The sequence below is a fragment of the Talpa occidentalis genome, unplaced genomic scaffold, assembly GCF_014898055.3.
Source record: "Talpa occidentalis isolate TD23 unplaced genomic scaffold, MPIMG_talOcc4v2.1 talOcc4.17, whole genome shotgun sequence".
NCBI lineage: Eukaryota > Metazoa > Chordata > Mammalia > Eulipotyphla > Talpidae > Talpa > Talpa occidentalis.
In genome coordinates, this window is record NW_023601754.1 from 51061422 (window position 1) to 51089310 (window position 27889).

At 57.7% G+C, this 27889-nt stretch overlaps 3 protein-coding genes across 4 annotated transcripts; 2 read left to right on the forward strand and 1 right to left on the reverse strand.

Annotated features, from left to right (window-relative positions):
* The first annotated feature begins 29 nt into the window (after nt 1-29).
* Nucleotides 30-4267, forward strand: RNF225 (ring finger protein 225). Its single transcript, XM_037515639.2, has 5 exons — nt 30-884; nt 930-1108; nt 1926-1987; nt 3735-4005; nt 4204-4267. Exons 1-5 carry the CDS (start codon nt 30-32, stop codon nt 4265-4267), a joined length of 1431 nt encoding a protein of 476 aa, XP_037371536.2.
* Nucleotides 4268-10264: 5997 nt separating this feature from the next.
* ZNF584 (zinc finger protein 584) lies at nt 10265-23719 on the forward strand. 2 transcript variants are annotated; one of them, XM_037515640.2, is made up of 5 exons: nt 10265-10287; nt 10597-10707; nt 11426-11606; nt 13557-13679; nt 14577-23719. In XM_037515640.2, the coding sequence occupies exons 1-5, from the start codon at nt 10276-10278 to the stop codon at nt 15581-15583; spliced, it is 1434 nt and encodes a 477-aa protein (XP_037371537.2). In that variant the 5' UTR covers nt 10265-10275; the 3' UTR covers nt 15584-23719. The 2 variants fall into 2 exon arrangements, with proteins under 2 accessions (XP_037371537.2, XP_054553386.1); XM_054697411.1 differs by having other exon boundaries at nt 11480-11606.
* ZNF132 (zinc finger protein 132) lies at nt 17220-26959 on the reverse strand. Its single transcript, XM_037517292.2, has 3 exons — nt 26880-26959; nt 24699-24825; nt 17220-22770 (listed from the first exon to the last, which is right to left on the reverse strand). Exons 1-3 carry the CDS (start codon nt 26937-26939, stop codon nt 20873-20875), a joined length of 2085 nt encoding a protein of 694 aa, XP_037373189.1. The 5' UTR covers nt 26940-26959; the 3' UTR covers nt 17220-20872.
* Nucleotides 26960-27889: the final 930 nt, after the last annotated feature.

Here is a 27889-nt window from a genome sequence, read left to right on the forward strand (position 1 = left end):
CTGACCGCCTCTCCCGCAGGTCCGGCGCGATGCCCTGCCCTCGGCTGCCCTGGCTGCGCCGCCCGCGGGACCCGCCGGGCTCGGGCCCCGGCTCCCCGGGCTCGCTGTCCCCGGGGCCGGCGCGCGACGAGGACGACGAGGAGGAGGAGGGCAGCGCGGGCTCCAGCCCCATCCTGTCGCCCGTGGAGTGCCTCATCTGCGTGTCCCCCTTCGACGGCGTCTTCAAGCTGCCCAAGAGCCTGGACTGCGGCCACGTCTTCTGCCTCGAGTGCCTGGCGCGCCTGTCGCTGGCCACGGCGGGCGGCGGCGACGCGGTGGCCTGTCCGGTGTGCCGCGCGCCCACGCGCCTGGCCCCGCGCCGCGGGCTGCCCGCGCTGCCCACGCAGCCCGGCCTGCTGCCCCGCGAGGCGCGCCTGCCGCTGCCGCGCCAGGGCTCGGTGCGCTTCGACCGGCGGCGCGGCCTGCTCTACCTGCGGCCGCCGTCGCCCTCGCCCGGGCCGCGCAAGGCCCGCGGCCCGCGCCCGCCCCCGCCGCCGCCGCTGCGCCTCGGCCGCCCGCTGTCGCGCCGCCTGTCGCTGTCCAGCTCCGCCTGGGCCTTCAACGCGGCCGTGGCGCTGGCCGTGCTGGTGGCCGCGGGGCTGGTGGTGTCGGGCGTCTACATCTTCTTCCTCATCCCGCACGCCAACGGGCCCCCGCGGCCGCAGCTGGTGGCGCTCGCGCCCGCGCCCGGCTTCTCCTGGTTCCCGCCGCGGCCCACGCCCTGGACCCCCTTCTGGACCCCGCGGCCCCCCCCGCGCCCCGCGCCCGACGCGCCGCGGAAGCCCCCGGAGCCCGCGCGCCAGGCGGCGCCCCCGCCCGCCGAGCCGCCCAGCCCCGCGCCCCCCGCCGAGCCCCGCAGCCCGCCCGGCCGCGCCGCGCCGCCCCGGGAGCCCGCGGGCCCGGCCGGCGCGCGGCCCACCGCCCGGCCCGCCGGGGAGCCCTCGCGGGAGCCCGAAGACCCGGCGGAGGCCGGCGGCACGCTCGACCCGCTCGCGGACCGCAGGTGGGGCGCGGAGGCGGGCCCCGGCCGGGTCCCGCGGGCCCTGGGCGGGCGGAGGCTGGGGTCGCGGTAACCGCGCCCGCGCCCCGGGGCCCCCCCGCGCCGCCCTCGGGGGCCCGGCCCGCACTGCGCGCGCCCGGCGGACGCCCCGGCGCGGCCCGCGGCAGGCGCCCCCCGCCCCCGGGGGAGCCTGAGCATGCCCGCGGCGCGCCCCCCGCCGGGGCACCCCCTGCCGCCCCCCCCCCCGGCCCTCCGGCGCCCCCCGGCCCCCCCACGCCCCCGGCCGAGGCCGGACCCCGACCCCCGGAAGGGTCGCGCTGACCAGCTCCCCGAGCGAGGAGGGGCCCCCCAGTCCTCATCTCCACGTGACCCCCGGGCCCAGCCATCGCCAGCGCCTGGGGGTCCCCCTCGCCTCAGGGGCCCAGCCCCCCATCGCCTGTGACTGACGCCCCCCTCCCCGGGGGCTCCCGCCCGCCTGGAAGCATCTGGAAGCGTCGGGAACCATCGCAGACCCCTCCCCGCGCCCGAGGACGCCGCCCCAGGAGACTGCGCCCCAGCGGAGGATCCAGCGTCCCGGTCGCTGCCGCGCCTGCTGGACACCTGGACCAGAGGGACTGGGGTGGCCTGGACAGCGGTGGCCTCCCCGGGTGGTGAGGGACGGGGGGCCCGAGGCTCCAAGACTGGCGCACCTGGGTGCTGGCCCAGCCTGCCCGACCTCCCGGCCGGCGCCCCATCATTCCACAGATAGTCCCCGCGGCTGTGGGGACCCCTGCCCCAAGCCACGTCCCCCCCCCCCGAGGGTGCAGACTGTGGTGCCTTTGCAGGGGTCCCCAATGCTCTCCCTGCCAGGAGGGCCCCATCTCCTCCACACGCCTTCATCTCTCAGGGCCATTTCCACACTCCTCTGGGGCCCCATCCACCCCACTGGTGTCCCTGCCGAGCCCGCAGGTGAAGCTGGTGCCCCGGAGCGCGGTCCCCAGGGGCACAGAATGAAGAGCAGGCAGCGCAGACCCTCCCCCCACGGCCAGCATGCGCCTAGCCCCCACCCCACCTCCCCGCGCCCAGGGCGCTCCAGAGAGGAGGCTGACATCTGCGGGGTGCAGGTCCTGTGAGTTGTTTACATGTGTGGCCGCACACAGTGGGTGCCAACTAGATGTGCAGGAAGGGGCAGCGCTGCAGGAGATGCAGAGGCAGCCCTGGAAGGCCCGTGGCCGCGGGGTCCCCTCGGGCCCTCCCGTTCCCGGCGAGCCGCCGAGCCCAGGCAGGACGTCAGGTGTGCACGGGAGTGTCCTCCCAGACCAGTTCTTGGCCCACATCTGGTGCCGATGTCACCCACAGGGGCCGGGGCCAGGGTGCTGGGTCACGGGGCGGGCGCCAGGCAGGCAGGAGCGGGCCAGAGACAGGCTCCCGCCCGCCACTGGCACAGTCACAGGCGGCTGCTTCACACACACACACGAGCTAGCGCGGGCTTCTGCCGGCCAGAAGTCCTGCCTGAGTTTCCTGGAGCGGGGTGAGCGGCCGCAAGGCCAGCCTGGAGCCCGGAGCGGTCATTCTATAGTGTTTGCAGCTCCCAAGCTGCGTGTGCGGCTCCTTCTCTCACCTCAAAGGCAGCAGCATAGTATCTTCAGATCTGTCTGGCCCGCCCACCTCCCTCTCCCACTCGCAAGACCCTGTGACTCCTTTGGGCCCCCCCGGATTATCCCGCATCAAGCCCCCAGTTCCACAACCATGATGTAATGACACCCACAAAGTCTCTTTGCCTCCTAAGGTAACATTCCTGGGATTAGGATCTGGATCTCGTGGGGGGCCACGCTCCACCTGACTAAACGACCCCACGCAGCCGCCCCTTCCTCCACCCCGGGCTACGGGTAGGGCAGGACTGCACGGGGCCCAGGTGGGCCCTGGACGGGAGCTTGCCAGGGGCCCTTGGCTGACGGCTCGGGAGTGGGGATGCGCTGCCCGAGGGTGTTCAAGGAAGGCTGCCTGGAGAAAGGGACCAAGGCCGCGTCCTCCAGGACGCTGGGGAGAAACAGCTTGCAGGGGACCTGGGGGCCGCGAGCAAGCCGTGAGGGCAGGGACAGGGCCCCCCTAGGGCGCGGACCGCCAGCTCCCCGCCGTTGGGGGAGGCCGGCTTGTACCCCGCAGCCCGGCCGAGGCCCGCCTGGGTCTTGCAAGACGGCGGGTGACAGACAGAGCCCGGGGTGCCGAGCATCGTCCTGAGCTGATCACGCCCGGAGGCCCGCCCGCTCCTGCGCCCCCAGCCCCCTCGGCCGCCGGACCTGCGCCCTCAGCCGCCCCGCCCGCCCTTCCTCGCTGGACCCCCCTCCCCTGCCCGGCGCCGCTGGCGCCAGAGCCCGCGGGACTGTGCTTCGCTTCTCTTCTGTAAAAAGCGTGACAATAAACCTAAGTGCGCGGGACTCCCGCCTCCGAGCGCGGCGCGGGGCGCGCGGGGCCCGGGAGGGAGCGGGGCGCGCGGGCGGCGTCCGGGCGGGCACCCCGAGCTGGCGCAGTGCGCCCCGAAATCCCAGCCCGCCGCGGCGGGCGCGCTCCGGGTCCGGCGGGGGAGGGGGTCAGGGCGGGACGCGCCGACGGGGAAACCGAGGCAGGAGCGCGGGCGGGGCGGGGCGCGCGCCCGGCCTTCCGCGGAGCGCGCCCCCCGCGCCCCCGCAGCGCCCCCGGCCCGGTCCCCCCGCAGCCGTGGTTCTGCCCGTCGCCTCAGTCTGCGCGGAGACGCCGGCCAATGGGGGCCGCCTGCCGGCCGGGGCGGCCCCGCGTTGCCATGGCGACGGCGCCCGCATCCGCCCCCGCGCGGCCGTCCTGCGCGCGCGCTGCGGCCCCCGGCGGGCGGGCCAATGGGAGCCCGAGCCCCGCGTTGCTATGGCGGCGTTACTACGGTGCCGTTGCTATGGCGACGTCGCCAGCCTTCTCCGCGCCGCAGGGTACAGCTACGTGCGCACCCCGGCCGGGTGCGAGGCCCCCAGAGCGGGGGCCAATCAGAGGCCAGAGGCCGGCGTTGCTATGGCGACGCTCGCCCTTCCGCGCCGCAGAGCCGCGCTGCGTGCGCACCGCAGGGGGGGGTGGGAGGCGCCCGCGCGGGGGGCCAATCAGGCGCCTGAGGCCACGTCGCTATGACGACCGCTGACGCTAGCGAGCGCGTCCCGCAGGCAGCGACGGCCATTCCCGGAAGGGAACGGCGAACGCAAGAAACGGAGCCTGCGGCCCCCCTGACGCAAGAAACGGGGCTCGTGTGTTATCGCATTGACGCGCTTCCGCGGTGTCCTCGGCCGACCCCGCCGGCCCGCGCCGCAGACGGTGACACAGGTGAGACGTTAGCAGCCCTGACACCCCCCGGGCACCGGCGCCCCGCCAGCCGGGCCTGTCACGGGATGGGGGGGGCGGCCAAAGCGACGGGGCCAGAGGTCGTGGTCCGAGGGCCGGAAACGGCAGCGGGGGGGGGCAGTCCCCAGAGAGGCCCTCGCCGCCATGACGAAGGGGCAGAGATAATTCAATGGGAAAAGGATAATCTTGTCAACAAATGGGGCTGCAACTGGACATCTGCGTGAAGGAAAAAAGTAGAAAGGAATCAAGACCCACACTTGACACATTTCACCAAAACTACGTAAAAATGCATCACAGAGCTCAACTAAACACGCCAAACAACGCAACTTGCAGGGGCTGACGAGGGAGACAAACAGGGTGACTTAGAGTTAGGCAGCGGTATGACTTTTGGACACGACACAGAAAGCACAGTCCACGAGGGAGAAAAATCGTGAAGTACGATTTGACTAAAATTACAAGTTTTGCTCTGTGAAAGAAGCCACGGAATGGGAAAAAATATCTGCAAAACACAAATCTCATGAAAGACATGTACCCACATTATTCTTTTCTTCCATTTTAAAAGGACAGGAACATTAGGAAAGAGAAAGAATTGTTACAGGGCAGGGAGAGGTGCAGCCTGCACAGTCCCAGGCTGGCAAGAGAGCCGCTGCAACGCTTTTTTTTTTTTTAAACTCAAAAAGAAATCAGCTCATTTTTAAAAAGAGAGCAGATTCCCAGGTGACAAAATTATGAAAATATGCCCAGCTAGGGACTTGTCAGTAAAAACATAGATGATCACCACACGCCTATTCGGGTGGCTAACATCCAACATGCAAACTGCAGGAAAAGCAGGAACTCACTGCTGGTGACACTGCAAAATGGAATAGCCATTTTGGAAAATATTTTGGTAGTTTCCTACAAGGTGATACTCCTCTCAACTGAGGAGTATGAGCCAGCATCACAATTCGATGGTATATTTTTTAAGGTTTATTTTTTTTTTCTTTATGCATACAAGAACTGGGGTGCAGGCCAGAGGTGCCAGGGTGAGAGGAGTCACCAGAGACAGAGTGGGGAGCAGAACAGGGAGAGCCCCTGAAACACCCTGCTGAAGGGAGCAGGGGGGAGACAAGAGAGGTCTGCTGAGCCCTGTGGGTCAGCTCCCTGGCTGGGGATGGAATTCATGTTGCAAATGGCTGGCGGTAGCTTCATAGTGTTGAGACTTAACCCCTGCGCCACCAGGGAGGCCCTCCTCAGTATTTAATCAAAAGTGTTGAATACCGTTGTTCACACAAAAACCTGAGCTTCCAACTTGTATGAAAAAGAACCTTCTAGTCCTTCCTGTTGCCACCTGTAACCTGAAATATTTATAGCCGCTCCATTCATAATTGTTCAGAACTGTAATCTACTCAAATATCGTTCAGTAGATAAAGTAGTAAAATAAGTTGCAGTACAATCATGCAATGGAATATTATTCAGCAATAAAAGGAACTGAGCTCCAGAGTCACAAAAAGGCATGGAAAAAACTTAAATGCGTATCTCTAAGTGAAATAGTCTGAAAAGGTTACATGATACATGATTCCAATTTTAGGCATATTGGGAAAGGCAAAAATCTATACAGTAAAGGTAGGCCTCCCTGGTGGCTCAAGGGGTTAAATCTCAGCACTATGAAGCCATCTGCAGCCTCTTGTAGCACGAGTTGGATCCCCAGCTAGGGAGCTGACCCACATGGCACAACAGACCTCTCCTGTCTCCCTGCTGCTCTCCTCGGCAGTGTATTCCAGAAGATCTGCCTGTTCTGCTCCCCACTCTGTCTCTGGTGAGTCCACTAACCCCCTGCACCTCTGGCATGCACCCCAACTCTTAGATATATAAATCAATGAATCTTTAAAAAAAAAATCTATACAGTTAAATTGTAGTTGCCAAGGCCTTAGGAGAGATATGAAGAGATTTATTTGTGCAGCAAATCTATTTGGTATGATCCCGTAACAGTTGAAACACATTATGCATTTGTCAAAAACCATGAAAGTGTGAATGCTAACTATGGGTTTGCTTCATGATGTAGTACTACTGACTCAATGGTAACAAACCTATCACACTAAAGATGTTAAAAGTAGGGGAAAGTGTACAGGCAGAGCAGGGATCCATGGGAAATCTACACTGTCTGCCCCATTTTTCTGTAAATCTCAAACTGCTCTAAAAATAGTGTCTATTAATAGAAACTAGAGTATTATTGGCAAATCACCATCAAAAAATTTAAAATGAGCCAGACTAGGAACATTCCCTGGAAGAATCTTGTGAATCCAAACTACACTCGAGAGATTAGTATAGTTGGCTGCTGTGTGGCAGTGTGCGTCCAAATGTAAGACACAGTTCTTCCATCACATGCCCAAGGGTGCCCCCACAATGAACCTAAGAACTGTACTGTTTTGGAGGGAAAGTACCCTAGTACGGTATGTCAATTCAAAAATGTTGGCATCGTGGGGCATCCCTGGTGGCGCAGGGGACACAAACAGTGCCATCAAGCTATCTCCAGCCACTGCCTAACCCCTAGCCCTAATCCTGGCCAGCCAGGGAGCAACCCAGTTGGTGCAGCAGACCTCTCCTGTCTTCCCGCTGCTCCCCTCAGCAGTATATTTCAGTGGATCCCCCTTTCTGCTTCCCACTCTGTCTCTGGTGAATCTTCTCACAAGCCCCCACCCCCCGCACCTGTGGCGTACACCCCAGCTCTTGTATGCATAAGTAAATAAACCTTAAAAATAAAAATGTTGGCATTGAACATGGATTGTTCTTATTATAATGAGCAAATACACCCCCCAAAAAACACCCTTGGAGAAGTAGAAGCTATTCTATGCTTGTTCAATAGTGAAAAGTCCCAACTCAGGTTTCCTGTTGGTGCTTGGAGGTCTCTGCTCTGTCCCCTACTTCTCTCTTTTGAGCAGCCTGTTGAGCTGGGGCTTGGGTTGTCTACTGGTCTAATGTCCACAAACGTGCCTGAAGCAACTTCTTTGGGCTCAGAGTAAAACTCCAGGCATTGATCTGCCACCACATAGGACACCAAAGAGCTCCGGTAATTATGTAAATACAAAGGCATAGTCCTTATTTTAAAATCACCTATTGAAAACCACCTATGTAACTGTACTGTCTGGCCTATGAAAAACAGACACATAGTTGCCAATAACAGCACAAAGTAGGTGGGTGGAACAAAACAAATGAGCTAAGGAAATGACTCAGAGAGTAACTCCAATCCAATATGTGGGTGTATTTATTTGTTGGACCTCATCAAACTTTGCAGTTGAAATGAGTGAAGTGTTGTTTTACCGTAAGTAAGATGCTTTTGAAAATTCCAGTTAGAAGGGCCTCCCTGGTGGCGCAGGGATTAAGACGCAACCTATGAAGCAATTTGCAGCCTCTGCAGCACAAATTTGATTCCCTGCTGGTCAGGGAGAAACCCACGTGGCGGGACAGACCTCTCCTGTCTCGCTGCTGCTCCCCTCAGCAGTGTACTTCGGTCAGTCTGCCTGTTCTGTTCCCCGCTCTGTCTCTGGTGAGTCCTCTCACCCCCAGCACCTCTGGCCTGTACCCCAGTTCTTGTATGCATAAATAAATAAATCTTAAAAAAAAAAAAAAAGAAAATGGGCAAAAAGGCAAACAATTCACTAACAAGGAGATAAGGATAGCAGATACGAGATGTTCAACAGCTATCTCTGGGGGCAACATAAAATGGCACAGCTGCTCTGGTAAGGAATTAGTTTCCTTGACATGTTAAACATACACTTGCTACACAAGTCTGCAGCGGCACATCCGGCCAAAATGAAAATTTTTTCCCCCAAATGAAAATTTATGTCCACACAAAAGCAAACATGTATAGAACACACAGAATACCAAGGACATAGTAAACTTTATTTCCAACATCGCCCCCCCAGATGTAAACAACCCAAATGTCCTTCAGTAGGTGACCAGACAGACGGTGGCACATCCATGTAATGGATTCCATTCAAAGATGAAAATGAAAAGCTATTGACACACACAACTCACATGGATCTCAAGGGCAATATGCTGAGGTTCCAAATTCAGAGATGATATTTCATGACTTTGTGTGTGTGAAAGAACTGGGGTCCAGGCCAGAAATGTGGGGAGTGGGAGCATTCACCAGAGACAGTGGGGAGCAGAACAGGCAGACCGACTGAAATACACTGCTGAGGGGAGCAGGGGGCAAGTCAGGAGAGGTCTGCTGTGCCACGTGTGTCAGCTCCCTGGCCAGGCATTGAACTCAGGAGGCAGTGGCTGCTGATAGCTTCATCGGCGGAGACTAATCCCTGCGCCATCAGGGAGGCCCCCTCAAAGCACTATGGTTATGTACAGTTATCACTGATGGAACCTAGAATGGGGTACATAGGAACCCTCTGTAGTGTTTTGAAACTTCATTAAAAGAAAATTTTTTGTTTTACTATAAATGCCCAATTAAATGGAGAAATGCAAAAGAAGGTGTGATGAAAGCTGTACACCCTTATCAGACTGGCCAGTGTGAGGTAAACGAGCACTTGTGTACCACCCAGTGGACAAGAGGGCCAGACACACAGTTACCCCTGGCTACCCGAGGGCTACGACTGGGACCATTCCTCCCACAAGATCCTCAGACGCTGCTGGGTTTCGCGAGTGGGGGTCGAGGTGGGGACAAGTCGTGGCACCTCTGAAAGGTCCATCCCGAGTGTCTGACCCCTTCAGCCTAGCAGGTGAATTAATAGGGGAAGTTTGCACTTTGACAAGGGGCATGTGGGGGTCATTATCCTCCCGGCTGCGTGGAGAGAAGGGTCTGCTGTTTCAAATTCGGGGTAGAGAGTGTGGTGGGTAGTAACTGTGCGCCTCGTCCTTCCAAAGGAACGCTCTTCCCACTTGATTGAAAAGGAACCTTCTAGTCCTTCCAGGTGCCCAGCGCAAGAGGCGGAGGGTGAGCGCTCAGGAGGTCGAGCCGGGCTGGGTCTGGGCCCTTATCCCCACAGGGAGGCCGCGGCAGGCTCAGCCCAGCGGGCCGCGTGGCCAGGGCAGGGGGCCACTGCTGGACCTTCCCCGTCTGCAAGGACACTCGCCCCGGCCGTCCGCCCTGGTGTCGTCCCCCGCCCCCCGAGTCGTCCTCCCCCCGCCCCCATGTCGTCCTCCCCCCGACCCGTGTCCATCCGCTCCCCGCCCCCCGGGCCGACCTCCCCCCGCCCCCAGTGTCCTCCTCCCCCCGCCCCCACTTTCTCACCCGCGCCCCGCCCCCCTCCCGCTTCCCGCCCTGGCTGCTCAGCGAACAGGCCGGGGACGCGTCCCTGAGACGCCATCTCCTGCCCCCGACCGCCTCTCTACGTGGCTTGCGCGCGGTCACAGCACCCCGGCCTCGGGGGCCTCCAGGCCGCCCGACCGCGGGCCAAGGGGCCTCCCGGACGCCCCCCCAGACCCGGCGCCAGCGGGAGCCCGCGCCAGCGGACGGGCTGCGGCCCGGCCGGAAGTCCCGCCCCTCCGCGCCGTCGCCGACTGCGTCCGGTCGGCTCCGCCAGGTGACTTATGGGAAATGCAGTCCGCGCGCCTACGGCGGCGCGCTCCCCGGTCGCCTTGGCAACGAGGCCGCGACGGCGCGCGGAGGCGGGGTGACGAGGTCATGGCGGGGTGCGGTGCCGATTGGAGCGGCGGAGGCCAGAGGCGGGACTTCCGGGGCAGCGCGGCCACGCCCCCGGCCGCCGAGGGTGCCGGCGCGCCTTCCGGGGGGCGCGGCGGGCGGCGCGGCGCGAGCCGTCGGGGGGCGGTCGGGGGGCGGCAAGGGCCCTCCTCTCGGCTCCGCTCTCCCGTCGCGGCCCCCGGTGGCGGCCTCGGGCCAGCTGCGCCTCGCCTCGGCCGCGTGCCCCCGCGGAGCCCGTCCGGCCGCGCTGCGCCCGGTCCCGATGGCCGCGGAGGTGAGCGGACGCCGTCCCGCGGGGGGGCTGGGGCGGGGCAGGCCCGGGCGCGCGTGGGGCGCCGTCGCCGGCGTCTGGGCCCGGGGCGGGGTGGGGGGGCTCGCGGGGCCGTCGGGGCGGCAGGTGCCCGGGACGGCCGCGGGGCGCTGTTGGAGCGCGCGCGGGACGGCTCGGTGCCCGCCCGGCGGGAGGACGCGCCGGACGCCCCGCGACCGTCTTCTCGGCCCGAGGGGGCAGCCGCGCTTTGCCTCCTCAGTCAGGTGCGCTCCGGGCCGCGTAGTCAGCTGACAGGCGGGGCCCTTGTCCTAGGGGCGCGGAGAAGGCGCGCTCGGTGACCAGCCTGCGTGGGCGCCCTGCGAGTCCAGCAGCCCTGTGAGGGGAGAGGCGCCAGCCGCCCTGAGACCCCTGGAGTCCTCCGAGGTAAGGGGCCTTTGGGGGTGCGTGAGGAGCTGTGGAGTTGGGGGGGGGTTGGTATTCAGAGGGAAAGACATCAGCGACAGAAGTGACAGGACCCGAGACACAGGTCAAGGACCTTGTCCCATTGTCCGTATTTTATTTAGCGTTTTCCCGCTGTTTTTAAAAAAGATTTGTTTATTTTTTTAAAGGCCTGTACCCCAGGGTCTCTCTGGTGGCCCAAGGGGTTAAGCACAGCACTAGGAAGCAGTTTGCAGCCTCTGCAGCACAAGTTCGATCCCCGGCCGTCCAAGGGGCAACCCACAGGGCACAGCAGACCTCTCCTGTCTCGCCCGCTGCTCCCCTCAGCAGTGTATATCATCAGTCTGCCTGTTCTGTTCCCGCTCTGTCTCCGGTGAATCCTCTCACCCCCCGCATCTCTGGCCTGCATCCCAGCTCTTGTATACATAAATTAAAAAAGATTATGTAAAGATTAATTTTTATTTATTTATGCATGCAAGAGCTGGCGTACAGGCCAGAGGTGCGGGGAGATGAGAGGACTCGAGAGACAGGGTGGGCGGCAGGAACAGGCAAATCCACTGAGATCCATGCTGAGGGGAGAAGCCGGGAGACAGGAGAGCTCTGCTGCGCCCTGTGGGTCAGCTCCCCGGCTGGGGATGGAACTCAGACCACAATGGCTGGGGATAGCTTGGTTGCCCTGAGACTTAACCCCTTGCACCACCAGGGAGGCCCTTTGCCAGCTATTGCTCCCACTGCACATCGGAGTGCATCATTTCAGGGGCTGGTGAACTTTGAGGATGTGGCCGTGTATTTCTCCCGGGAGGAGTGGGGTCTCCTTAACTTGACCCAGAGGAGCCTGTACCGGGATGTGATGCTGGAGAACTTCGCACTCATTGGCTCACTGGGTAAGTCTCACTTTTGCCCTCTCCCTCAGCAAACTGACCTCTTCCTTTTATGGGAAATTCTAGCCATTCTAAAGCTGCCACACAAGTTCCCTTCAACTTTTGGTATATTGAGTTCTCGTTTTCTTTTTTAAAGATTTATTTATTTCTGCATAGAAGAACTGGGGTGTAGGCCAGAGATGTGGTGGGGGTGAGAGGACTCCCCAGAGACAGAGTGGGGAGCAGAACAGGCGGATTCACTGAAATCCACTGCTGAGGGGAGCAGCGGGGAGACAGGAGAGGTCTGCTGTGCCCCGTGGGTCACCTCCCTGGCTGGGCTCGAACCCAGGCCGCAGTGGTGATAGTGCTGAGACTTAACCCTTAGGCTACCAGGGGGTTGGGGCATGGCTGGGTTCTCATTTTCATACTTGTCAAAGTCTTCCAGGTGCTTCCTTTGCCCTCTGGGGAAAGACGTCACCAGAATGCTGGGTGTGATTGAACTGGAGAGGACTCGTGTAAAGGGAGCCAGTACAGAAAGGAGAACTTAGCCTGGCTCCTTAAAGGCTGTTTGGAAGAGATGTTTAAAGGGTGGGTCCATGAGGCAGGGTTCAGGAGGGCAGTGTTGCAGTTTGTTCTTGGTTGGGCTAAGGAATGCGCAGCCGGGTCCCATCCCAGCCGCACATGTGGGCTCTCAGCCTTCTCCCTTCAGAAATTAGGAGATAATCATTAGGCAGGATCTAGCCCTTGTTGTCCAGCACGGTGCCTTGTGGTTGGTGTGGTGGCCAAATTGCTTGGACAGGACTTTGGGACAGGGCTCACCTGTGCCTGATTTAGTCCATCTGCTCAGTCAGCACTTGAAGTAGCTTTATCCTGCCAGCTCCCGACTTCTTTTACCTAGGCTGTCTCCGAAGTACTTTGCAATTTTCCTTGTGCATGTTTAAGAGTGTTTTTTAATTCTATGAATACAGGAGTTTTCCAAACTTCTTTCTGTTGTTGATTTCTACTCTTATTTGTTTGTGGTCAGAGAACATGCTTTGTATGATTTCAGTCCTCTGAAACCTACTGAAGATTGTCTCATGTCCTAGCAATCGGTTGGTTCTGGAGAATGTTCAGTGTTCATTTGAAAATGTGAGAAGACGATGTACTCTGCTGTTTTCAGGTTACTTTTTAGATGTCTGTCAGATCTCACTAATTTTTAGTGTTTTTCAGGGCCTCCCGGGTGTTCGAGGGGTTAAGTCTCAGCGCTATCACTGCTAAGGCCTGAGTTCAATCCTGGCCAGGGAGCTGACCCACATGGCGCAGCAGACCCCTCCTGTCTCCCCGCTGTTCCCCTCAGCAGTGTATTTCAGTCAGTCTGCCTGTTCTGCTCCCCACTGTTTCTGGTGAGTCCTCTCACCCTACACCACTGGCCTGTTCCCCAGTTCTTTTTTTCATTTTTAAAGGTTTATTTATTTATACAAGCACTGGGTACAGTCAGAAGCGCGGGACAGTGAGAGAATTCACCAGAGCCAGAGCAGGGAGCAGAGCAGGCAGAAGGACCGAAGTACACTGCTGAGGGGAGCAGAGGGCACCGCAGGAGAGGTCTGCACGCCATGTGGGACCCTCGCCGGCGGCCGGGGATCGAACCCGTGCTACAGAGGCTGCGGGCAGCTTTGCAGCCCAGCGCTCAACCGCTGCGTCACCAGGGAGGTCCGGCCTGTTCCCTAGTTCTATACACACACACACAGATTTTTAGTGTTTTTCGTCTGCTATATCCTTCTTCTTTTTCCGCCTAGTGGTTGTATGTGTTATTCGGTCCTGGAAATTGAAGTCTCCAACTGTTATTACCTATTTCTTACTTCAGTTGTATAAATCTTATTTCATAGAAGTGTCTCCAGTTTCTTTCCGGGTTGCCATGATGACATGAGATTCCTGTGTTGGTGGGAGGGCAGGTCACCTTGATTTGGTGGGTCACTTTTGCCTTTCCCCTCCTAGGATTTGCACCTGCTACGTCCCATGTGGTTGCCCAATGGGAGGATGAAGAAGAGCCCTGGCTCCCCAGCAATGTGGGCGTGACTCTGGTTAGCAGAACAGAGGCCAGGAGGGGCCCTGGTCTGGGTGAGTGGGGCCGGTGAATGCCTGTGTTTCAGGGATGGGCTTGTGGCATTCTGGGTCTCTGTGTGCTTTGGCATTTTTGCCATCAAGCCAGTTATCACACCTGATCCCTGCCTGTCCTCTCTGGACGGTGTCTGGTCTTGCTGTTACTGCAGGACTCTCAGACCCTGGGTGACCGCCTCCCCGGTCCTTCTCTGGGCCAGCGCGGAGCTCTCCCCAGTGATCTGCTTTGCAAGTGACTTGAGGTGCGCACAGGAGAGCAGTAACAGCTGCTTTTCGCCAGCGTAGACACGTCCACTTCTCATGCTTGCTGTAGCAGGTGCTCGTGCACACCCAAAACCTGCTGCAAGGGAAGGACTGGGCCTCAGCTCTTCTTCACACCCCCTGTCTTTGTGTCTTCATTTTTGTTGGGTTCTGACTTTTTTTTTTTAATTATTTATGCTTATAAGAACGGGGGGACAGTCCAGAGGTGTGTGTGTGGGGGTGAGAGGACTCACTAGAGACAGAGCGGGGAGCAGAACAGGCAGATCAGGTGAAATCCACTGCTGAGGGGAGCAGTGGGGAGAGAGGAGAGGTCTGCTGCGCCCTGTGGGTCAGCTGCTTAGCTGGGGATGGAACTCATGCAGCAGAGGCTGGGGGTAGCTTGCTAGCACTGTCTTTCACCCCTGCGCCCCCAGTTCTGCCTTTTTTGTGGTCTCCTCCTGTGCTGCTCCCCATCTTCGTGTGTATGTTCTCGCTGAGTCTGCCCTGCGTTGTGGTCTTCTGCCCCTGCTGCTGGCATGGGTCCTTCCTTACCCAGTCTTCCCCAGCAAGCTCCCGGCGTTCTGTGGGCTCCTTTCCCCACATGCCAGAGGACATTGGCGATGAGGCTTCTCCCCTCTAACCCAGCTTTTGTCTCAGGTTGTCTAGGTGGCCTGGGGGACGCGGAGGCCCCTCCTAAGCCGGTGACGAGCCACAGACGCCACCTGTCAGAGAAGCCGTTTATGTGTGGAGGGGCCGGGGAGAACGTTCCAGCTACCGTAGGCCGCCTCCAACGCCAGGCCGCCCGCAGGGAGGGGGGGCCAGCCGGGAACCCCAGGCACCGGGAGGCCGCCCCGCCCCGCGCCAGCTGCCCGCAGCGGCAGGAGGGCCACACCCCGCAGCGGACCTTCAAGTGCAGCGGCTGTGGGAAAGCCTTCCTGAAGGCCTTCTCCCTCCTTGACCACCTCGTCACGCGCTTCAAAGAGCGACCCTCCAGAGGCCTGAAAGGTAGCAACACCCCAAGGGAGAACCCAACCCATGTTCCTCCCCGAAAAACGCACACTGGAGAAACATCTCATGCGTGTTTGCAGTGCGGAAAGACCTTCAGTTACCCGCCTAAACTGAGGAAGCACCAGAAGGTTCACACGGGTGTAAAGCCTTTCAAGTGTGGGGAGTGTGGGAAAACCTTCAACCGCAAAGACGCTCTTGTTCTTCACCAGAGAGTTCACACTGGGGAAAGGCCGTACGAGTGCGCCGAGTGTGGCAAAGCCTTCAGCGTCCTGTCTACTCTCATTCGGCACCGGAAAGTTCACATTGGAGGAAGACCTTACGAGTGCAGGGAATGTGGGAAGCTCTTTAAATATCAGCAGAGTTTCATTCTTCACCAGAGAGTTCACGCCGGGGTACGGCCTTACGCGTGCAAGCAGTGCGCGAAGACGTACGTGACCCGCTCGGGCCTGTACCAGCACTGGAAAGTCCACACTGGAGAACGGCCCTATGAGTGCAGCTTGTGCGGGAAGACCTTCACCACCAGGTCCTACCGCAACCGGCACCAGCAGTTCCACGCTGAAGACAGGTCCTTTGAATGTACCGAATGCGGGAAAGCCTTCAAACACGGTTCCACCCTCCTTCAGCACAAGAAAGTCCACGCTGGCGAAAAGCCTTAGGAAGACGGGGTGTGGGGAGGCTTTTAGCTATGGCTGACGCCTCATTGAACAGGCAGGGCCTCACTCCAGAAGGAGGTGAGGAGGGTAGCCGTTTGAAAGAAGCTAAACTTGATCCACCCCAACACCCACCCTCGGGTGGTGCCGCCAGGTATGTGGGAAGCTTTCGGGAGCCGCACTGCGCTCTGACCTGCCCGCTGTCGGGTGGTGGCGTTCAGCCACGCCCGAGTCCGTGGCCAAAGTTATCCCATCTTTGCCTCCTGGCGGGGTCCTGTGATGGGGATCCGTCGCCCCGTGTGCTCAGGCATGGTGGACTGCCGTACTGTCGCCTCTGTGTGGGAGACAATCATGAGAAGGGGAGCTCATAATGAGCCTCGTTCTCTCCCCCGAGAACGTTGGGTGTGGACCTAAGCTAGTCTGGCCAAGACTATGGGCAGCGTCTGCTGGGGGCTTAACCTTTTTAGAAAGCAGTGTTGACACTGCGTGTGGTGTCATGGATTTATCTAGCCCTCGAACTGACTCACCTTGCTCGAAATATGCTAAAGATCTCGTCCTGTTAGCCACCGTCAGTGTTGGGGATTCTGATCCCTCTATGTGGAGGAATCGAGAACAGAACTGGGCTGGTGAATATAGAACATGACCTCTGTGGGAGTCCCTGACTCTTACAGTTTCGGTCAAGGCCTAGTTTGCACTGGTGCTTGAGATCTCTGGGTGAATCTTATAACCCGGGTGCCAGGTTTATTTGCAGGTCCAGAGCTCACCTTGTATAACGGGGCACTCGGTGTGTGATTCCATCATGTATCTGGGGACATGAGCTGGGTTCCTGGGGGACGGTGCACAATCTCGAGCATTGCTAAGCAGCAGCTGTTTCCAAAAATCAGCTCAGGGGCTGAGGTTTCTGAAATCTAGAAAGTGGAGTCATTTCTAGATTGACCATAGGCCCTCAGGGGGCACAGTGAGTGGGCTTAAGAAAGACCTGTAAAGCAAGTGGGCACGGAAATACTGAGTTAAGCAGTGGGGCCTGGAGCCTGGTAAACCAGAGGGCCTGAGCTGGTCCTGCAGAGGCATCTACACGTTTCAGCGAGTCTGGAGTGGCGGCCCTGTTGCCTGTGGCCGAGGTCTGCAGGTCTGCTGGGTTCTCGTAGCCTTCCTGGGCATGTTTACCTTGTGGCCATCACCGCAGGACCTGGGGAAAGAGCCAGCGGTCCTGGGGTGTTTGGTTTGTTTTCGTGGTTTTTGGATGTGGCTTTTGTGACCCAGCCTGTGTTCCTCAGTTTTGGACTGTGGCTTTTGCTGCCCTGTCAGCGGGTGCAAAGGGGAGATGTGGTGGAACCAATCTGGTTTGTTGCACCTTTAAAAATGGAAAACATTTTCCTGAATGGCAAATAAAACTGTGTTGGATGTCACTGTGTTCCTGGTCCAAAAATTGGGCTTCCTGTCAAGGAATTGTTTGCTGGGAGGCATGTTTGGGAGGGCAGTAGCGACCCGCAGTTTGGGGGGCTTCGGGCGAGTCTTGAGCCAGTATCTTGTGCTGAAGTTGGCAAACACTGCTGCCTTTTCTAACTGGGGTGATTGCTCATGCCTCTGCCCCCGTCGGTGGGAGGGGGGATGACCACAGATGGGAAATCCCCAGCAGGTAGGGAGTTTGCACCCCGTCTGCTCACTTTCTCCCCAACACCATAAGGTACAGGCCCACACAGGCTGGCTCAGCACCTCCTCCCTTGGTGTAATCACTGTCTGCCTCAGTGAGGGTCTGAGCTCGGTTCAGTTGAGCCAGGTAAGGCTCAGGTCTCCAAGCAGCTGGGGCAGGGCAGATGTTGGTCATCAGAGCTGACTCCTTTGTGCCCTTGCAGGGTCACAGCTCACAAAATGGCCCAAGGCACATGGCGAAAGGGTCCTCTGACTTGGCCTGAACGACCTTCTGGTCTCCCACCGGGTCCTTGTGTACAGCAGCAAACCTGCTGGAGTGGAGGCGGAGGCTAAGGTCTCCTGGTGATGGTGGGACATCCTCAGCAAACCCTGGCCCTTGTGAGCCTTGACCTGCGCAGAACAGTAGTGTGGAGGGAGATCACTCTCCTTCACTCTCAGCCCAAACCCCACCGCGGAAGCCAACGCCGGCAACTCGTTGCAGCCTGTCTTTCTGCCCTGCCTGTTCTCAGGAGTCCACCCAGCAGGCCCTGGCTTGTGTTCATGCTGCCGCCTCGGTCCCTCTGCCATGCCTGCTGTGAGCTTGGTACCTCAGCCGGCAAGCGGGCATGTGCAGTTCTGCTTTATCCACCTCTGAAAGCAAACTACTGTCCTAAGGGGTCCGTGCAGGCAGCAGGCTGTGACTGGCACATTACCTGTCTGTCTCCATCTACGAGAGAGCCTTTGTGAAGACCAATCTTCAGACAGCTCTTACTTCTGGTATTATGGAAGAGAAGCTGCATGTACTGGCTTAGCTGCAGAATACTTTGTGATGTAGGAGCTGGTGCCACGGATGAAGGTTTGAGAGCAAATACTGGTGTTGGGAGTATTTCGCTTTGGCAAAGTCTGAACTAAAAAAGGGTAAACTAGGGGTCTCCCTGGTGGTGCAAGGGGTTAAGTCTCAGCACTCTGAAAGCTATTGGCAGTGGCCTGAGTTTGATCCCCTCCAGGCAGCTGACCCACATGGTGCGGCAGACCTCTCCTGTCTCCCCGCTGCTCCCCTCAGCAGTGGATTTCAGTAGATGCGCTTGTTCTGTTCCCCACTCTGTCTCTGGACCTCTCGCAACCCCCATCCCCAACACCTCTGGCTGTGAAGAGGTCTGCTGTGCCCTCTGGGTAGCTCCCTGGCTGGGGATTGAACTCATGCTGCAGTGGCTGCAGATAGTGTCATAGTGCTGAGACTCTTGTGCCACCAGGGAGGCCCAGAAAGTTTTTTTTTTTTTTTCCTTAAAGATTTATTTATTTGTTTATACAAGCACTGGGTACAGTCAGAAGTGCGGGAGGGTGACAGAATTCACCAGAGCCAGAGCGGGGAGCAGAGCAGGCAGAAGGACCGAAGGACACTGCTGAGGGGAGCAGTGGGCGCAACAGGAGAGGCCTGTCACGCCATGGGGGACCCTCGCCGGCAGCCCGGGGATCGAACTGGCGCTGCAGAGGCTGCGGGCCACTTTGCAGACCAGTGCTCAACCGCTGCGCCACCAGGGGAGGCCCCCAGAAAGTATTTTTCATTCAGAAATGGAAGTTCAAATTTTGGAGGATACTGGGAGAATTTTGGTTGCACTGGAAAAAATTAAAATTTATGTCAGTGATAGAAAATGAGAAAATTATGTTAGCTTTTGCGTAAAAAATAAGAAATCCTTTATTGATTAATAGCCATTTAGCCAAAACCCAAAGTCAGAAGAGACTAAAAGGGATCTGAACGATTTCACTATTTGAGTTCCAGGCCCAAATTTAAGAACGGCAAAATAAAGTTCAGTCAATAGAGGGGACATGAGGTAAGTAATAAATACCTAAAGATAAATAGTTCCAGGGCCTCCCTGGTGACCTAGGGGTTAATTGTCAGCACTATCACTGCTGAGGCCTAAGTCTCATCCCCATCCAAGGAGCTGACCCACCGGGCGCAACACACTTCCATCTCCCCGCTGCTCCCCTCAGCAGCGCATTTCCGTGGATCCACCTGTTCCGCTCCCCACTCTGTCTCTGGTGAACCCTCCCCCCTCCACATCTGTCCCGCACTCCAGTTCTTGTAAGCATAATCTGTAAAAAAATGAAATAATGTATTAAATTCACCATCTCTGTGAATTCTAATGTCCTTAAAAGAAATGCAAATCTCTTCCATCATCCCATATGCATATCTGCCTTTCCCTGTAATTATCAGGACAGTCACCTATTTGTCTTCATGATCTCCTTCAACCAAAGTAACTTGCTTTTTACAAGACCAAGAGAAAGTGAAGCGAATGGAGTTTCAGTACTTCTTAGCCGATTTCTCTTTGTGAACACACCATTCATACAATTTTAACAAATTTGGGGTTTCAGAAATACAGAGCAAACATATCTGCTACACAATGCACTCATGTAGATTGCGCTGACCTAACACAGTAATTGAGTTTTTTTTAAATAGGCGATAAACACATTACACAAGATTCCGAACCTTAACCTTCTGAAGTCCCAGACCTGGCGACTGTGTATTGAAACCGGCACCCTGTGTCCATTTGTGTGCTGGGCAGCAAGACTGTGAAGCCAGAGACATCTGCTGATTGACCAGAAATCCTCCTCAGGTTACAGAAGCCCCTTCCTTGGATGACAGGTTATGTCTCTGCCCGAGTTCCTGCCAAGGGTGATGGGTGCCAGATGCAGCTGGAGGGGAGGTGAATTTGCTTTGATTGTGGCCTCAGCTCTTGAGGGGCTCTGGATACTCTTACCGGACACACTGATGCAGAACAGGGGCTGCACCTATGTGGGATGGCCTGTGTCCCCGCCCCCTATTACATCCCCTCTAGCGTTCATCCACATACAGTGCCCACGGGCCCGTGTGACCTGCGAGTGTGCAGTCTCCTCATTAGGCACAAGAAGGCAGCTTCTCCTAACGTAGATCTAGAAACCCAGACTTCTGCCTGAGATTAGGAACTTGCCCCCGGCTCAGCAGTAGTGTTGCAGATGAATTTCTTCCTTCCTCAGGGGCGCTCTGGGCACTCAAGGACTTGAAAGTCAAGCTGCTCACATCACTGAATCGAGCCCTTCAGATACTAGTGCCAGGTAAGCACAAACCAACAGGCGTTCCTACTACACTGAGGCAGACCTGCGGGCTCCCTCCCAGTCACTCCCCAGCCCACCCATTTCCTGTAACCTGTCACACCCCCACCCCCAAGCTTGAAGGTGACTTGACAAATCAGGTCTTTATTATACAGTACAGAACCACGTAGTGGTGCCAGGAGGGAGTGGCTTCTGGGCCCACTGGCCACACATCTGAGGTTATATGCAGAATCAACCACTTCCACGATGAACATCCATCTCCCCAAAGTCCCAACCAGAGAACCCCAAGGCCCCTCGACCAGCGTGGGGTGAGTTCATCCCCCGAGGCAGCGAGCAAGGGTCTGGGCAATACTGGTTTCCTACAGGAAAGGGGAGGGGAGGCCTTGGGCCTTGTGGGGAGGCCGGCTGCAGATGCTTGGATCTAGATGCTCTGGAAAGAGGTTTGTGCTCAAGGTCCCGGTTGCCCCGAAAGGGCAGAAGAGTTTCTGAAGGTTTCTCTACATCGGCGATGCGTGTAGGGAATATCGCTGTGGGTGTTGTGTGCGGCCAAAGACTATTTCCATGAGGCTTCACTCAAGTATGAATCTTTGTATGCTGAGCAAGGTTGCAAAGGCGGCTGAAATTTTTCCCACAGTGTCTGCACTCGTAAGTCCTTTCTTTGCTGTGAACTGTCTGGTGTCGGATGAGTGTGGACCTTTCACTAAAGGCTTTTCCACATTCGCTGCACCCATAGGGCCTTTCCTGTGTGTGAACTCTCTGGTGGCGAACTAGGTGGGAATTGCTGCTGAAGGCTCTCCCACATTCACTGCACTCATAAGGCTTTTCTCCAGTGTGAACTCTCCAGTGATAGATGAGGCTGGACTTTCTGCTAAAGAATTTCCCACACTCACTGCACTCGTAAGGTCTTTCTCCGGTGTGAACTTTCTGATGTTTAATGAGAATGGAGCTTTGGCTAAAGAATTTCCCACACTCAGTGCACTCATAAGGCCTTTGTGTTGTGTGGACTCTGCAGTGCTCAGTCAGACTGGAGCTGTGAGCAAAGGCTTTCCCACAGACGTTGCACTCATAGGGCCTCTCTCCGGTATGAATTCGCCAGTGCTGGATCAGACTGGAGCTGTGAGCAAAGGCTTTCCCACAGGCGTTGCACTCATAGGGCCTCTCTCCGGTATGAATTCGCCAGTGCTCGATCAGGCTGGAGCTGCGGCTGAAGGCTTTTCTGCATTCACTGCACTCAAAAGGCCTATGTCCGGTATGTACTTTCTGGTGCTTGATGAGGGTGGAGCTATTGCTGAAGGCTTTACCACATTCACTGCATCCAAAAGGCCTTTCTCCTGTGTGAACTTTCTGATGTCGGAGGAGGTGGGAGCTTTGGCTAAAATCTCTTCCGCACTCGCTGCACTCAAAGGACCGTTCTCCAGTGTGAACTTTCTGGTGCTGAGCAAGGTTGTAGTTATTGTTAAAAGCTCTTCCACACTCGCTGCACTCATAAGGCCGTTCTCCAGTGTGAACTCTCCAGTGCTGAATGAGGGCAGAGCTGCGGCTGAAGGCTTTACCACACTCGCTGCACTCATAAGGCCTTACCTGGCTGTGAACTTTCTGATGCCGAAGGAAATTAGAGCGCTGGCTGAAGGCCTTTCCACATTTGTTGCACTCAAATGGCCGTTCTCCCGTGTGAACTTTCTCATGCCGAGCAAGGTGTGACCTGTTATTGAAGGTTTTCCCACATTCGCCGCACTCATAATACTTTAATCCAATGTGGAACTTCTGGTGTTTTCTCAGTTTAGAGGGATCACTAAAAGCATTCCCACACACCAGGGACACTTCTTCAGCATGAAATGTGTGATGAACACGGGTTGATTCATCCTCTAAGGTGCTTCCAGCTGTTGGACATCCAAATAGTATTTCTTCAGAATGAGTTCTCAGGTGGCTAAGGAGTGCAGAGTCCTCCTGGAAAGGGTTTCCACAGTCACTGAACTTGAGGAGATTCTGTGTATTAAGAACTTCTTGGAGCTCCGTGAGATCAGAACTGTTTGGGAGGGCATCCCTGCACTCAGTGCTCCCGTGTGGACTCACGCTGCCGTCAACGGCCAGGTGCTGGAGGAGGACATGGCTACCTGAGGCAGCCCTATCTTGTCCATCAGTGAGGGGTTTCTCTGACAGGACTCTGGGGCTCTTCACAAGTGAGTTCCTATTCTCATCCCCTGTGAAGGGTTTCTCTCCGTTAGGCTCCTCGCGGTGCTGGTGAAAGTTTGCACCAAACCAAAATTCTCTCCCGCATGTTTCACATGTGTGCGATTTCTCCTCAGAATGTGCTCCTTGATACTCACCCAGGTAAAACACATCGTTCAAGAGTGGGCCACACGTGTCACAGTGATCAGCCTCCTGGGTGGAAATCTTGACCTGTGACACCCTTTCCTCAGAATCGGTCTGTCTGGAACAGTTGTCATTATCTTCTCCTCCATGCCGACAACCTGGAAGCAGGCAAACGGCCAGTTAGTGGAGTGTTCTGCCGTGGGGAAAAGGGTGACATTAGAAATGACAGGCCAGGGGGCCCAGAATAAAACCGGAAGGCTCACTATCCAGGACAGGGCTCAGCCGAGTCACAGAACAAGGCAAGGATACACGACGGGGATAAAGGACTGGGATAGACATTCCTGCCAAAAAGCTACACACACACACACACACACACACACACACACACACACACACCCCAGTGGTCAATAAGCACATGAAAGTTGTTCAACACCATTAGTCACTAGGAAAATGTAACCGAAACCCACAATGAGCTAGCACGTCACACTCTCAGGTAGCTGTAAGGAAAAGGCCAATAACAAGCATTGAGGAAAGAGATAAACTGCAAATAGGGTAAATGGGAATGTAAATGGTGCTATCCATTTGGAAAAGTTGGCAATCCCGTTCCCGTCTGTACCCAAGAGAGATGAAAACATGTGCACAGAAACTCGTACAAGAGTGTCCACGGAACCATTTCTCATAACAGCCAAAAAGTGGAAACAGGTCAGATTTCCATCAGCTAATGAAGGGATAAAGAAACTGCAACATGCATACAGTGGAGAATTAGTTGACTGTAAGAAGCCATGGAGTACTGATACGGGCTCCAGCATGCACCAAACTTGAGAACATTATGCTAAGCGATAAGCCACTCACCAGGAAACATGTGAATCTGCCTACATGAAATATCTAGAACAGTCTCTATTGTCAGAAAGTAGATAGGTGGTTGCCTCGGATTGGTGATGAGGGATGAAAGATGAGGAGTGACTGCTAATTTAGAGATAATGACAATGTCCTAAATTAGAATATGTTTTGCATCAGTACGCTAAATTGTATAATTTAAGATGGTGAACTTTATAATATGTCTCGGTAAAGCTGTGTTTTAAAAATGTCTCATGGAGAGAGCGTTGTAGAGTCTCCCTCTGGACACAGACCCGAGTCTGAACCAGATTTGAAAAAAGCCTTTATTATCCGGCTGGCGACTGTCCCTCTAGTAGAGAGCAGCCCCGAGCCGGGGGTGATAAGGGTTTTTAAAGCCAAAAACCGCACCTGGGAGTTTGTAGTTGCCACAGCAAGCTGCTGTTACAAGCACCAGAGTGTTTCACCACATCCCATGTTTCAGGTGCAAAGGGTCCATACATCTTATTTTATTTATTTTTTTAAAGATTTATTTATTTATTATTTACACAAGCACTGGGTACAGTCAGGAACGCGGGAGGGTGAGAGAATTCACCAGAGCCAGAGCGGGGAGCAGAGCAGGCAGAAGGACCGAAGGACACTGCTGAGGGGAGCAGCGGGCGGCAGGAGAGGTCTGCGCGCCATGTGGGACCCTCCTCCGGGGGCCGGGGAGCAGCCGGGGATCGAACCGGCGCTGCAGAGGCCGCGGGCAGCTTCGCAACCCAGCGCTCAACCGCTGCGCCACCGGGGAGGCCCCATACATCTTATTTTTGACGGGATCCCAACCTCTACTGTTTTGGCCTGAAATTTTCCCACAGCCCTAACTTGTTGTCCTGAGGTAGCTCAAGGCTTAGGCCTTGCGTGGTCTGCTACATTTCACATTGCCCCCATTTCACAAAGGGACAGTCCTGGGCATGGTGCCACTCAGGATGATCCAGCCAGGGATTAGTTAAGTTCAATGGGATCCATTAGGCAGATGGAAGATTACTGATGTGCCTCCATGGAGCCCCTGGCAACAGCTATTAGGGTTGCTCAGGGAGAGGAAGGGGTATCCACAGCCCAATGCCAGCACCCACAGTTCCTAAACTGTGGGAGAACTGTGGGTACTGCTAGGAGGCGGCAGTACCCATGGTCTGGCCTTGGGCCAAACTGATCTTTCTGCGGGGCGAAGGCACAGGGCAGAAACCGGTCACTGTGTCGGATAGGGCCTTACCAAGGGAGGTCGTGAGCTCCAAGTTCTCCAGCATAACACTGTGGTACAGGCACCTCTGGGTGGCGTCAAGGAGCCCCCACTCCTCCTCGGAGAAGTACACAGCCACGTCCTTGAAAGTCACTGGGCTCTGCAACGACAGGACAGTTAAGCCAGCGGGCCAGTCGGTGGCTGCAAAGCACGCAGTTAAATGAACATGCCCAGGTCCTTGACCTGTGACTTAGAGTCGGCTCTACTGGCCTCTCCTCGTGACAGGCACAGCCACTGTGTTCACCTCCCATGGTTCACCCTCCTTAGAGGACTAACCAGACCCTGGCGCTACCGGCGTCCCTTTCTCCTCTTGTCCCACTGGTCACTGTATCCAGGTCAGTCCAACCCAGAGGCAGGTGGTCATCTGGGCAGCTGATGAGCTGTAGGCTGGTATGCACCCCAGCCCCCTGGCTAGTTCCCCCCAGGTCCTCAAGGGTCATACCTCCCAGTGATAAGAGAATTTGGGCTGTCCTCCCATAAGCCTCTAGTACCAGGGCCAAGGCCCATCCGTTCTCGGTAACAGACGCTGGACACATCAGTCTTTGCACAATATTCTTCTATCTCCAGCCCCACAACCACCACCACTCCTCTCCCTGTCCACACCATGGGTTCTTCCTAGCGTTCCCCACAGCCCACAGCCAACAAAGGTGAGAACCCAAGACTTGCTGTGGTTTACCCCAGATCTCCAAAAAACCCCACTGCCAGAGGCAGCCATTCCCCCTCTAGTAGATACCCGGGTGCTGCCCAGACCAAGAGCAGATCTTAGAAACTTCAGCTCTTCACTTCTGCCCTCACACATGCTGTCTGCCTACCAGTCAGCTGTCCTTGCTCATCCTAATGTGCCAATCCCAGAACTACTGACCGCCCTTGGCTTGTGGACTCAACGTGGGCTGACCCTTTTCATGCCTGTGGCTTGTCTAACCTGGTAAGACCCCCCAGACTTCAGCATCACCACAAAAACCTGGTGCACTGTAGACAGGCAAACCAGACTGACCTCAGGCCCCAGTACCCTCACCCTGCCCACCTTTCTGCTTCACTTTTTTATCCTCCATTTACTCTCTGCTTAGAAGCTTGGTCACCATCCTGGACCGGTGCCAGAGTTGCACTCAGCGTCCACACAGAAGCTTCCACTCCTTGCATGCCTCCAGCATGGCCCTGGCCTCAGCCCATACACTTCGGGGCGCTCCTGGTACAGCACTTCTGGAGACATCTCCACTACGATGTGGCGATGTGGCTAAACTCAATAAGTTACTGAAAGGTCGATGCAGGAGGCCGGAATGCAAAAAGCCCACCAGGAAGCCCACCTGGAGACAGGAATGCGCAAGCCTGCCTAGAAAATTCAGACAATGAACCCCTCCCCGCCCTAGAATCTTTTTCCCGCCGTGCAAACCCAGTCTCCCACCTGACCTCTCCTCACCCTATGAAAACCTGCCTCCCCCTGGCAACGTGCCCGACGTCACCGACCCCCACCTTGGGTCCGTGAATTCCGCCCGGGCGCAATAAATTTTCCCTTCCTTAGAGAACGTTTAGCCTGGCTCTCCTTTTCTTTACCGCGCCGGCCCTTTCATCTACCTTCCCTCTGACACCTACTTTCCGTTCACAGCAATGACCACGCGAAAAATCTGCACTGACACCTCTGCCCCTCATCAAGGAAGCCGGCCCACTCTAAAAGGCAGGTCCAGGGACCAACCATATTTCTTACTCCTGCGCTCCAGCCACGAGCACCCCCAGGCACAGCACTCATGGCCTCCCGGCGCCATGGCACCCCACCCCGTCCCGCCCTTTCGGCCTGGCACCCCCAGGAACCTTGGGCAGACTTGGATCCGACCCTCTTGTACCCGAAACGCTCGTGACTCCGCGCGGCCGGAGAGGGGTCCGGCCCAGCCCAGCCCCTCAGATCTACCAAGGCCCCAGCCCTATTTTCACCAGAAGAAAGGGAGGCTGCACCCCCAACGCCTCCGCCTCAAACCCGCGGCCGGGCGGCTCCCGCACCCCACCCCCGCCCCCGGGGCCAGCAGCGGCTCCGCACAGAACGCCGGCCCGGCCTCGCGGGGTCTAGGCGCGGCTTAGGGCGCCGAGCTCCAGGGGGTCCAGGCCCCCAAGCCCCACCCCGGCCCGGGGCCCTGCGCGCGAGGGCCGGGCGCCCCCGCTCACCTGCTCCGGGCCCATCGGCGCCCCTGCCAGCCGCGACGGGCACCGGCCGAGCGGGTTCATCCGGTGCTCGGCGCCTCGGCGCACCCCACCCAATCCGAGGACGGCGAGGACGGCGAGGATGCGCCCCCGATCGCCCACCCCGATCCCGGAAGCGGCGTCCGACGGAAGTCCCGCCCCGGGCCCTGCCGTCCTCGTCTCATTGGCCCAGGGCCTCTCCCGTGACGCAATTTTCCAGAGGCCGTCGCGGTGCGGCGTGGCGTCGCCTAGGTGATCGGGAGCGGCGCGGCCCCAGCCCGGCTCCCGCGACGCTGCCTCGTTACCCGGCGACCCTCGCTGCTGGCCAATGAGAATCCAGGAGGGCCGGGACTTCCGGCGCTCGCGCTTCCGGGCGCGGCGGCTGACGCGGCCCGGCGGTGGTTCCGGGCGTCGGCGGAGGGCCCGGGCCGGGCGGAGCGGCGGCCGCCGTGTGGGCCGCCCTGGCCTGGGCGGCGGCGCGCGGCGCGGGCCCCGGCGGGCGCGGTAAGACGCGGAGCGTTCCCGGACGTCCCGGGCCAGCCCCGCGGGCGGCGCGGTCCCCGCTCACCCTCAGGCGTCGGCGGGACCCGGGGTCCTGCCTCTGCCGGGACGGGCGAGGCTGTGCCGGGCGACGCGGGCCGGCGTCCGCGGTCGTTGCTGTCGGGGCGCCGCAAGCTGACGATCACGGGGCGGCTCCGGAAGGCCTCGATACCCGTCGCGTCCCGTCTCGGGACCCTCCAGTCCTGGCTGTGAGGCCGGGAGTCCCGCCCTGGGAGGCGCCGGGAGAGGGAGGCCAGGAGTGAGTGAGGGCTTTGAAAGTATCCCCGTGGGCCCCGGGAGCTCGCCGGGCACAGGGCTTGTGTTGGGGCGGAAGCAGGCCGGCAAGAGGCCACTGCACAATTTGTTTTTTTAAAGATTGATTGATTGATTGATTGATTGATTGATTGATTTATACAAGCACTGGGGACAGTCAGAAGCGCGGGAGGGCGAGAGAA